We start from the raw sequence: 12,196 nt of genomic DNA on the forward strand, positions 1-12,196 counted from the left end.
CAGGATAAAATTATCTGCTCAGGACAGTGAAGTTTGAATGCTTTTGCTTTTATTATAGTGACAACCACTGCATGCAAAGGAGAAAATAAAATAATAATAATAAAAAAAAAAGGTGAAATATGAGTAGATGGAGAGGGTAACAGGACAGAGAGAAAAGCAGAATTATTTCATTTCTCTCTGGTTTGTTTGACCAACATTATTTTACCCCAAGTGCATGTTTTGAGGACTGATACTCCTCATCCCAGCAGCAGCAGCAGAGGCAGAAGACCCCTTTAGTTTCAGCTGTGCAGCCCCTCTGGCAGGTTAATGCAAGGAGTCTCGTGTCCATGTGTACAGTGGTTACAGGATCCCGATGGCTTTATTACCCTTGGGGCCCCCTCTTTGGTATGTCAGTGTCCTCCTAACCTGCAGGCACATGATGAAAATTCAACAAGGGTTTGTTGCATTTGTTGCTGTGGAAATATGAAGTCAGCTGCTTCAGTTTCAATGGGATTTCCCTCCTCCTCTCTCTCCCCCTCCTCTTTTTTAAACATTTACATTGTTATCAAATGTCAAGAACAAGAGACATTTGTGACAGGGAAAAGGGGAGGGGATGCCCCCCACTCATCCATTCCCCTCTGCCCGTTTCCCCTCCACCCCCACCGCATTTTTTCCTGTTAACTATGCTAGGGCAGAGGTGGGGTGAGGGAATAAAAGCATTCCTGAATGTCTGGAGGAAAGAAAAAAAGATAAAGGGGGAAAGTGAAAGGGGAGGGGAAGAGTGGTCAGGGATTTGAACCGCCAGTGAAATTATGTTTCTCTAGCTCTCTTGTCCAGATAATAGTTAACTCGGGGTTAAAGATTAATAGCCAAGCAAAGCATTGTATAAATGGCTCGGCCGAGCTGAATATATGTAAACTGCTTCCTGCTCCCCAGCCTGCCGAGCTGCCCTCTCTGCCGTCCCTCCTCATCAGCGACATGAGCAGCCTGCGGGCTCTGCTGCGCCGCTGCTGGCTGCCGTCCCTGCTGCTGCCGGCGCTCCTGGGCCCTCGCCTCGCCGCCGGCGTGGCCCTGCAGCCCGTGCACTGCGCCCCGTGCACCCAGGAGAAGCTCGCCCTCTGCCCGCCCGTCGCGCCCGGCTGCCCGGAGGCTGCTCGGCAGCCCGGCTGCGGCTGCTGCCAGACCTGCGCCCTCGGGCCGGGACAGCCGTGCGGGGTGTACACAGCCCGCTGCCGCCAAGGGCTCCGCTGCCACGTCCCTGCGGGTGAGCCCCGGCCCCTCTCCGCCCTCATCCGGGGGCACGGGACGTGCCTGCCCGCCAGCGAGGCCGGAGGGATGCGCGCGGCGGAGCTGCCAGGTACGGCGCGGTCGCGGCCCCGCTCCGTGCCGGGGAGCTCCTGCGCCCCGCTCCTCCCCGGCCGGGCGGGGGAACGAGGTCTTTCCAGGAGGGATGTGCTTTGTGCCAGGGGAAAGGCTGCAGGCGCTGGAAGTCACAAGCCTGGGAAAAAAAAGTGTACAAAGTTAGGCACTTGCTGCAGAAACAGGGAAGGCAGGCAGCGTTTTCAAGGCGAACACGCTCAGATCAGTGCGAGGCAGGCAAAGCAGGCTTTTATGCCACAGACAAGAAGATGAAGTGTTGCAATGGGACGATGCAGGCTAATCAGACTGAGGTTTCTGGGACTCTAGAGATTGTTCTGCTTTAATAGTAAATAGCAACTAGAGTGCTACAAATGTTTTCTAGATAGGCATTGCATTTGGGTTCATTTTCAGAATGAAAAGTATATTAAATAGTGCATTGCTAACCAAATTTCTTTGAGCAAAAAGCTGTATCAAGCATCTTATGCCAAATGATAATGACCAGAAACTTTTTCAGTGTTTATTATTATTTTTCAGTGTTTATTATTATTTTCACTGTTTATTAAAATTCTTACCATCATTGCTGCTATGTTCATGCAGCGGTGATGAAGGTAACTCAGTAGGCATTACAGAAATAATCATGGTTGACTCAAAATAACAATGGCCACTGGTGGTAGTAAATTGAGTTTCTCTTGTACTTGCGAAGGTGAGGAGTGGAGAGAACAGCAACTAAACTGAGTGTTTAAACCTCCATCAGTTAAAAAGCTATAATATTTGTTTTTATTAATTCTTTGCTTTTATTCTTTTTTTTTCTATTCCCTCCTCAATCTTTCTCTTCCATTTTTTTTTCCCATTGGATGATTATTTACAGCTTTGACCCAGCAAGTTATTTACACATGTCAAACTTTTAGCCCATGATGAGTTCCTGCTAAGAGAAGGAACTTTTGCTTCCAGTGGAAGAGTTCACACACTAAGTTAGGCATGGGCACGTGGGCCATGCTCAGGGAGATCCAAACAGCTTCTTCCACTCCCTAGCTATTTGTTCCACTGCAGGCCACCATGAGCTTCTGCCATATCTTGTGAATTTCTAGCCCTCTGTGAGGCAAGCCACAGAACAAAGTACAGGATGTCATGGATCAGGTCTGGATTAATTCATCTCCTAAATAAGAACTGAAACACATCATGCTGTTAAGACTCTAAATCCATTACAACTTTCACTCCAGTCTTTACTCATTTAGCAAAGTGACTACAACCCACTGTGGTCAATAAAAATTTTTAATTTTTAACAAACTAGCTGGAGCTTTATCTTTGGTATTAGTGTGATTCCAAATGTTCATAAAATAATCAGCTTGTTAGAGAACAGTTCACGTGTCCTATATGAATTTACAACAAAATGTTTAATGTAAATTAATACTCCTTCAAGAGCTAGTGAAGTGGATCTGTCTTAGACATTATATGTTTTGGTTGGTGGTTTTGATTTTTCTTCTTTTTCCTTATCTCACTTAAATATCATTCATTTCCAGACTCTATCGAACCTGAGGATATACCTTTAGAAAGCACTGAAATGACACAGGATCAGATGCTGAACTATCAGATGATGTTTCCCATAGGCCAGGACAAATCCATTCCCTGGAATGCCATCACTGCATATGAAAACATGAAAGCAAAGAGAATATCTGAACTCAAGAAATGGAAAGAGCAGGTAGAGTTTTTTGTTGTTGTTGTTTTCGTTGATTTTGTTTTTGTTTGCAAGCTTTTTATAGACCACTTCAGTAGAAGTTACTGATTCTGAATACAAAATGAAAATGTGCATGAAACTCCAACAGCAATACCAAAATGTTGGCATTTTGGATAGCTAGCAAACAGGCTTCTTTTGGAATGCCTTCATCAGATACCTGAGGAACAGGCAAAATGGCAGGAGCAATAAAAACAGGTGTGCGTCAGATCTGTCCAATACAGAGTCCTTGTAGAGTCTGAATCTTGCTCTGCAATTAATATCAGTTTACTACATGGTTCCTTAATTTCCAGAAACCCATATTACAATCTTGGAATTCTTTCTTGTTTTAATCCAAAAAAAAAAAAAAAAAAGATATTTGTGCCTGGTCCAGTGTTCAGTGAAGTAAAAAGGAATACTTACATACAAACATTGATGAGACACCAATGCAAACCAAAATATTTATTTCTTTCACAAGAAATGCACATAAAAGACAGAAAGCTCAGCAATTAAACTTCACTTTTACCTTCAGCACTGCAAAATTGCAGTGCTTAGTGGGCATGTGGGATGTGAGCACGTAGGTTCTGGTGCCACTCGAGGGCACCAAAGAACCACCGTTAGAGTAGTCCCGGGCAGGCCGGTGTAAACCCGCGCCCTGGCGGCATGAAACTGAATTAGGATTGTGCACGACGGAAAGCCTGCTTTCATAATGTTCTCTCTCTCTCTCTTGCACGGACGCATCCCTCAGCCTCCCCCCCCCCCCCCCCAAAAAAAAATACACAACCCCCACTTCCCATCCCCAAAACGTAGGAAGCCTCACTCCACACCCAGAGCAGAATTTAAGCACCGATTTAGTTTGGACTATGCTTATTAAGTGCTGTTAGCTCCAATTCTGATTTTTAGGCTTCTGTCTTTCTGACCTAGAACTACAGATAAACCCATTGACTTGAATAGGACTGCTTATGTGAAGGGAGGTTTTGCAAAAGCAGAGGATGAGATTATTTTCGCTCCCAAATAAAAATATTTGTTCAGTCTTCTCCTCCCCTTTCATTCATTTTAACATGTTAGGCACTATTAATGAAGTAGTAGTTGTGACTTGAAAAAGCTGGAAAAGAGAGACATGCAAACAGTTTTTCATTCCCAGTTCCAGGTACTTTGAGTCTGGGTCTCGGAGCCACAGCAGTGCTCTCCACTCTGCTTTGGTGACGGCCATGTCCTGTACAAAAGATAACAAACGTTCAGATGTTTGCTCTTGTACTGTCTATATATGTCTTGCACCTATTCTCCATACATCAACAGAACAACCCAGACCATGGCAACCCAGAAAACGTGGCCAGCCTCACGTACACCAGCCTCCTAACATGCACCTCCCCATAATAGGAGATATTGTACCCTCTGAGCAGTAATGTGTTTACTCAGTACAGGTTAAATTTCCTTGTGTGGCAATTTAAGGACTTAAATCCTCATGTTTCTGAGGACAGAAAATACTTCAAAGAATAAAAACAAAGGCCTAAATGGAACATCAGAGTTTTCTGGCTGTGCTCCTATTGAAACATGTAGAAACTACATGCAAAGCAGCCTGGTGCAGACTGTATGACTAATAATTATTTTCAGCTTTTTTCTACTTCTATACTGATCACCTTTTTTTTTTTTTTTTGGTTGGCTTCTCTTTCTGACTTCATTACTGACAATTTTTGAATGATATTCCTGCAGGGACCTTGTCAGAAGGAGCTCTACAGAGCCCTGTATAAATTGGCAAAGGCTCAGCAGAGAAGAGAAGGGGACCTTTACAAATTCTATTTGCCCAACTGCAACAAGAATGGATTTTACAACAGTAAACAGGTACGTGCTTTTTTCCTGTCTGCTCACAGCAGTGCTGCGAGTAGTCTGACATAGCCCTTTCATAGCCCCCTTCTCTCGAGCTCACAAGTTTGCAGCTGCTGGAAAATGTCGTGAAAACAGGGATACTTTGTAGTAGGAACAGATGGTTTGTCTTTCTCTTAAAAGCGAGCCGCATGCTCTGGACTGATAAAAATGGAGGCAGGAGTCTTCTCTGTTCACAGAACAGGTGTATGCAAAGCCTTCTCTAAGATCTTTTAACTCTGTCTGTTCCCAGGCCAAGTCAAGCTCCATGTAACTAATTTGTTAGCATATTCACAGTTGATGTTAATGCATAATATCCACCACATTGCCTGCGTTGTTCATTGTATATGTAAAAATCACTATGGAAATAGGAGGTTCTCAGCTCCCACAGTAAAATACATTTGCAGTGACAAAACTCTCTGGAGCAACATTAGCCTTCTAAAAGTACAAAAAATAACCACAGGTCATGCACACAAGTTTAGTAGGTCTGCATAAAGCTGTGTCACTGAGATTCCTTGTTTTAGAGCATGGCGCTATCGTGACTCACTGTGACCTGGGATCTAACCAGGCATGAACAGAAATCTAACTCCCCCTATCCCAAGAAAGAATCCTATTTCCTTCTGTGCATGAAGCATCAGGCCATCAAGCCATTGCTTTCATCTCTCTAGCTTGTATATTCTGCTTTCCTTCAGTTTTTTACACTAGAAGTCAGGGCTGTTTTATACTACTGTTTATCAAGGAGTGGGCAAATTGTTTTGCATTTGTTGTTGCTCTATGGTAGCTGAGCTTGGATCGAGGCTCCCTAATCAAGTGTGCTGGTTAGGGGCTGGGTCAGAGCAAGCATCACTACGTTCTAAACGAGTCCATGTGTGGCATTTCCTGAGTTTCCAGTCCTAGTTCTACAGCTCTACTTGTAGCATCCTGTAGTGAGTTTTCTCAATTACTTATTCTGTGTTTATTTATTTATTTATTTATTTATTCCTAATAATCCTAGTGTGAGACTTCACTAGATGGAGACTCTGCTGTGTGCTGGTGTGTCTATCCAAAAACTGGAAGAAAAATTCCTGGATCTCCAGAAGTGAAAGGAGACCCTGAATGCCAACAGTATCTCAGCTCACAAGAATAAAACTACACACGTTCATTCACACCAGGTTTTCTGTGGAGCTTGTTCTCATCAGGAACCATTTCAGTCAGGATCCATTCCAGTAAGCTAGTTATGGGCACCTGATTTTCAGCATACAGGTAGCCACATAAAGTAGCTTTTTTACTGTGCTGGCATTACTCTGATGCTCAAGTGACAGATATGAGCAACTGCAAGATCAAGTCCTACAGTCTTGTATATTACGTTTGTATAATATTATAGATACCCTCATATGTAAAGCTGTTGAATTATTTATTTTATAGTGAGTGTATTTTTGTCAGTGTCTTGTTACTAATTTATATTCCCAAACACTTCATAACTTTATGTGTAAATACTTACTTTATTGCTCTTAAATGCATGTGGCATGTTGGAGCATGTTCCTACTTAAAACTTCAAGTGGCATAAATCTTTTGGGGAAAAATGGCTTGTAAACTTGCATTTTTGTACTATGTATTTATAGATGTAAAAGTGATTTTTAAAAAATAGCTTTCAGTAGAGAACACGGTTAGGAACTTATTTAAAACTTATTTTGTTTATATATCATTGCTCTGTTTCAATGTCAAACTGTTTCTTAAAAAAGAAAGTCTAAACCTTGATTATATACTGAAGCTCATGATGTGACAGTATTTGTTTCTTTTTCCACACATATGCACAGGACATATAGCAGAACAACAGGATATTCTATGCCATAGGTGTAAATTGTTCACATGTTGACATTGTCATGTTATTTAAAATAAGCTATTAAATAATTTCTTCTACACACTCCCAGTCTCTGTTTCTGCAGCACAGCATACTTAAGTACCAGCTCTCTGGAGAGAGCAGACAGGGAACAGTGGACAGCAGGCAGGACAGTGTAGCAGGGGGTGGGAGAGTAGAGGGAAACACAGCCCTTCTAAATCTGCCTCCTGAGCTCCCAGCTCCATCTTTCCTCAATACGTTTTCTTCTTTTGCTCTTCCTGTCCCCATTCCCTTTCTCCTGTCCTTTCCAATACTGGCTGTGCTTTGCAAGCCTTTGTTTTGGGCAAAGAGCAGCCCCTAAGCAAATTTATTAAAAGGTTTGCTGGATAGGAAAGCTGTATGACTTTTTCAACTTGAAAGCCCAACACAGCAATATTAGTGTGTTTAAAAGATAACAGAGAGATTGGAAAGAACAATTTCTTGCACAGAAAGTCAGAGGTTGTAAAAAGGTGGCTGGGGAAAAGCCCAGCCTTACTCCTTTTGCTGAAAGCAGAGAAGAGAGTCCCTTGTGCTTAGGATGCAGTCCCTCTCCCAGATTTTTCTTCTGTTTATTTAGTGGCTGCAGGGAAAAAGAGGGAAGCAAGTGACTGCCTTGCCTGCTTCAAACTTTTTTTGTTGTTGTTGTTGTATTTCTTTTTTCCATGAAGAAACTGGTGTGGGAGTTAGCATGCCCCAAAGATGGAAAATGGCTGCACCAACCCTGCCTGAGAAAAGGGCCAGAGGGGCATTTTTAAAAGCTTGACTGGGAAGAAACTCAGAAAAAAAAAAAAAAAAGAAAAAAAAAAGAAAAAAAAAACCTCCAGCAGTTTCTTGGCATGAGCTTTGGTTTTAAAATGAGAGAGGGAAGTTGCTTGCAGAAACAGCAAAGCTAAAGCATGGAAATCTCTGCTCTGAGTATTACATTTCAGTAGCATCACACTGTAGTTATTGAATGTGTTGGCAGTATTTATATGTCAGTGTTGATCCTATTGGGGTCTAGTAAATACTCTTTAAACTGCCCCAGATTTGAAAGTATGGATATGCTACTGCATTGCTTTGTAGAGTATGTTGCGATCTTCCCAGGAAAACATTGCAAAAGCTGTTGATGGCTTTGACATTATAAATAATTACAAATGTAACCTCCCTGTAGTGAACTACAGTGAGACCTGGCTAAACTTCATTGTAAAACTCTATTCACTATGTCAAAATGTTTGGCAAGCACTGTATGAAAATAATGAAGAATCAACGAATTTGAGCAGAACCTGAGAATCCTTCTACAGAGCACACCCACAGCAATGAACAATGGTCATATGGCTTTGCTGGGGGAAAATGGTGAGGAAAGGAGGGAAAATTGTATACTCACAGCTGTAGCACACAAGAGCACTCTGTTCTGTTCTCTCCCCATCAACTTTGTGTAGTGTTGATCTCTAAACAGCAGAAATTGGTTCTTTATGTTGGGATTTTTATATATAGGGGAAATGTTTATCGTATTAATTAATATTAATAGTACGTTAATATATTTGCATACATTAGTATTTTTGCAGTATAGCAATCCAGTGGACAGCTACCTCTAATGTTCGCAGGGTGGCAGGTTCACATCCTAGCTGCAAGAAATCAGAGTTTTTAACAGGGAAAGGTTTTAGGAAACTGTTTCTGGAAACTGTAATGGGCTAAAGTTGCGCCAGGGGAGGTTTAGGTTGGATATTAGGAAGAACTTCTTTACCGAAAGGGTTGTTAGGCATTGGAATGGGCTGCCCAGGGAGGTGGTTGAGTCGCCATCCCTGGAGGTCTTTAAAAGACGTTTAGATGTAGCCCTTAGTGATATGGTTTAGTGGAGGACTTGTTAGTGTTAGGGCAGAGGTTGGACTAGAGGATCTTGGAGGTCTCTTCCAACCTAGACGATTCTGTGATTCTGTGATTCTGTTTCCTTTAAAGTTAAGCACCAGGAGTGAAAACTACCTTGTACAGCATTCAGGCATGACAGACCAGTTTCTTACGGGAGTTTAGTTCCTTTTATCACACTGAAAGCAACAGGGAATGGGTGTCTCCTTATCTGCAATCTGGCCTTGTGTGACATCTTGCCAGGACTCACCAGGACAGATTTCATTTGAGCTTCTCTAGGCTGGGCTGTCTGACTTGGGCCAGACTCTTCTGTATGCTGGGATTAGGACTAATGCAAGGAGGCAAAGAAGGTATATTATATCTCCCCTGTTAGAGTGCTGCCAGGAGCTTGACCTACATTTAGACCATAGGTGCATGCGTTGTGATTTGTCCCGATTTTTATGATCAGCTTCAGTAATAGGATGAAAAAAAAAATCAAAGGCCTGTAATTTCTATTTTTTTATTATTATTTGTTTACCTATTTATTATTTACCTTTTATTTTTTTTGTTTGTGTTTTGGCATGTGTCAGCTGGCAATCCTGCCTCCAGCATGAGCCCACTGCGCCAGTCACACCTGTGCTAGCAAGCTCAGCCTGGTGGGACTATGTGGGGAAACAGGGAAGGTGCTGCAGGATGTTCTGAGCAGTTCAGGTCACCTGGAGTGCAGCTGGATTTGCAAAGGGAATATACCACTCTTTGTAATTTCAGCTCCCTGCCTTCACACCTTCTTGCACTACTCCCACCCGACCTGAAATAAATTAACTGGTGGGAAGGTATAAGGTAAGCATCTGTGTGTTTGGTTCATGTTATCTGAGAACACTACGTAGTTTGTGCTTCCTGCTGCCAAAACCCTGCCAGGTTTGTTGCAGCAGGGTTTGTTCCAACCATGCCTCCTCCTGCCCCTGGCCTACTGCCAGCTGGAAAATGCTCATAGCAAAGAAATGAGGTCAGTGCTCTCTGCATTTTATTTTCTACCCTCTTTTTTGAAGACAACCTATCTGGTTTTGGGCTCTGCTCATACTGAGTCTGTTCTGCTCACTATTTTGGGGTGCAGTGGAGACACATCTGTGTTGGTTAGTACTGGGGGGGGGGGGGGTGGGGACAAAGACAGGTCCCAGACTTTTTATTTACCAACATTTTATATTTATACACTTCTTGGATGTTGCACTGAGAATCAGACAGGGACTCAGAATGCACAGGAAAGTGTGGTTTATGAACCTTATCCAACACTTAATTGTGTTTGGCACATTTGCCTTCTTGAAGATTTGTGTGGATGGTATAGAGTGAATAGCACAGTAGCAGGGTGGAGGTAAATAGAGGGATTCTCTTACTGATGTGTCACCACATATTATCAGGTCACATTTAAGTAAAGAGGTGGTGGGACAAAGAAGGGGAGGGTCTTACAGGAGTGCAGCTAGTTAGTTTTGTATTACCAGAAAGTACAGCAGGAGTCCAGACACAGCAGCACTTGCTTTCTGGTTAATGAAAATAGCTCTGATGATAGGTCTGTCAACAAACAAAGGCTTTATTTTATTTTCTCTCCTTTCCTCCTCCCTTGACCTGCCTCCTTTTGCACCAGGGTACAAAATCTATCTGCAAGTATGCTACTGCGAGGGCCCAGGGAAAGGAGCAACCTTCTGCAGGACTGATGCAGGAACAAGCTTGTTCATGGATGTAGAATTAAGGTCAAATGAACAAATCTAAATTTATCCCGTTCCAGATCTTGTGTGTTTTATTTTGCAAAATTTCTGCTCTCCATTTGATACTCAGTGGTAGATTATCACCTCTGAGTGGCAGTAGGGGTATCTCAGCAGAGGTGAGGGCACTCAGCAGAAGGCAAGGCTGTGCACATGCCTGGCTCCTTGCCGCTTTTTTATGAACCACGCTTCCCTGTAGGGAGGGTGCCTGGCCAGCAGGCACAGCTATTCTGGCAGAGCCCCCTGCTGCAGATGCCCAACACAGAACCTCCTGCTTTCTATCTCCTCCAACTGCTGTTAAGCTAACAAAGAACAGTCCATTTGTGCCTGCACTGAGATTTTAATTGCATAATTATGCTAGTGATGATGTGTGATTATTTTTTTTTTCTGTCACCGATGGTGCTTTGTAGTTTGATGGTATATAGCTGTTGAGGTTGCTTGGGAAAGCGTCTTGGTGAGGGACGTCTTTGGAGTCCTGGAGCAAATGCAAGCTATATCATCATCTTCTTCCATATTTTCTCATGTTTGCATCTTCTGTTTATTGCTGCTTCAGCAGCTGAGCTGTTACCATTTGGATCCAGCAAGGGACCAGAGAAAGAAGAGCAGTAGCATGTCACTGGTAGCAGCTGTGGAAATATATGGCAAGATCTGAGGGCTGAAGGTTGCATGTGGCACCCCTGTGATAAAGCAATAATCAACTTTTCAAGCTCTGTCAGTTAGGTCTTTTTTACTGGGTGCGAGTTATGTGATATGTAGCAGACACAGGAAACATGTCTTCACCTTGAATATTCTCTGTGTGGCATAAGCAGGCAAAAATAACCTCTGTTCTCCAATTGCAGGAAGTGGGGGAAATGTACTCTCAGCCTGGTACTCGTAACCAAACTTCTTCACTGCCCCACTTTTGGAAGGTCTTACTGCACATGGCTGTGTGAAGCAGTCCCCCTCAATGACATTTTCTTCAGCTTGACAGATTTTTCTAGTGGAAATCTCAGCTGCTCTCTGTAGCAATAACTTTGCTGCCTTTATTTTTTCCATCACCACTCATGGAGAAAGCAGTGGGGTGAAATTAGCTATGACAGAGAAAGGCTCTCAAGGAATTTGGATATGTCAGCAGAAGTGGAAAGCCAGGATACATACTACAGAAGGACAAGCATTCTGCAAGGATAAACTGAGATTTGCAACATTATCCTTTGCCTCTCCTAATACCTGGTCTCTGATTTTTTTTTCTTTTTTTTTTTTCCTCCCAGCAGTAACTTTCAACCTTGAAGTCATTTACATTTTTGAATATATGTATAGGGCAAAAGCAAAGGTTTATGTTTCTACAGCTGCAAAAGCTGAACTGGAAGAAATAATACAACATAAAATACAGAAAAACTTTTAAAACAAGAACTTCTGGTGAACAAGAAACTTGTGCTACTTACCATTTTACTGGGAAATTTTCTTTTTAGCAGAGGAAGATGTAGTATTTTCTCAACAGATGTATTATTTTCTCAACTGATGTATTGTGTAATTCAAACAATCTCATGTGCTAGAACTGCAGACACTATCCTACTGAAATATTGCTCTTCTAAAATCCTTAGACAGAATGAATTCTGCATACTCGCAGATGAAGATGTTACCAATACAGACCACAAAAAGCTTGCCCTTAGAATACACCAATACCCATTATTGGATCTTATTTTTGGACTGTGCAGGAGAAAAAAAAAAAAAAAAAAAGAGGTCCTTTCTAAAGACACAGCAGGGCCACATACGAAATAGCTACCCATATAAATATTTGATTTTGAACACTAATATACATTGACACCCACAAAAATTGCTAAGCACTTTTCATAATTTAATTTGTATTGC

At 42.4% G+C, this 12,196-nt stretch overlaps 1 protein-coding gene across 1 annotated transcript; it reads left to right on the forward strand.

Moving 5' to 3' along the window:
* The first annotated feature begins 482 nt into the window (after positions 1 to 482).
* On the forward strand, positions 483 to 9,671 carry IGFBP1 (insulin like growth factor binding protein 1). Its single transcript, XM_083824961.1, has 4 exons — positions 483 to 1,336; positions 2,859 to 3,037; positions 4,763 to 4,891; positions 5,907 to 9,671. Exons 1-4 carry the CDS (start codon positions 958 to 960, stop codon positions 6,036 to 6,038), a joined length of 819 nt encoding a protein of 272 aa, XP_083681087.1. The 5' UTR covers positions 483 to 957; the 3' UTR covers positions 6,039 to 9,671.
* The last annotated feature ends 2,525 nt before the right edge of the window (positions 9,672 to 12,196 follow it).

This window comes from Anser anser (genome assembly GCF_964211835.1).
Source record: "Anser anser genome assembly, chromosome: 2".
Taxonomy (NCBI): Eukaryota; Metazoa; Chordata; class Aves; order Anseriformes; family Anatidae; genus Anser; species Anser anser.

Excerpts from the sequence above, each read along its gene's own strand:
- IGFBP1 (XM_083824961.1), top strand. The coding sequence starts at position 958 with ATGAGCAGCCTGCGGGCTCTGCTGCGCCGCTGCTGGCTGCCGTCCCTG. Across the intron at positions 1,337-2,858 it reads GCGCGCGGCGGAGCTGCCAG|ACTCTATCGAACCTGAGGAT; the intron begins GTACGGCGCGGT and ends ATTCATTTCCAG. Across the intron at positions 4,892-5,906 it reads GATTTTACAACAGTAAACAG|TGTGAGACTTCACTAGATGG; the intron begins GTACGTGCTTTT and ends TAATAATCCTAG.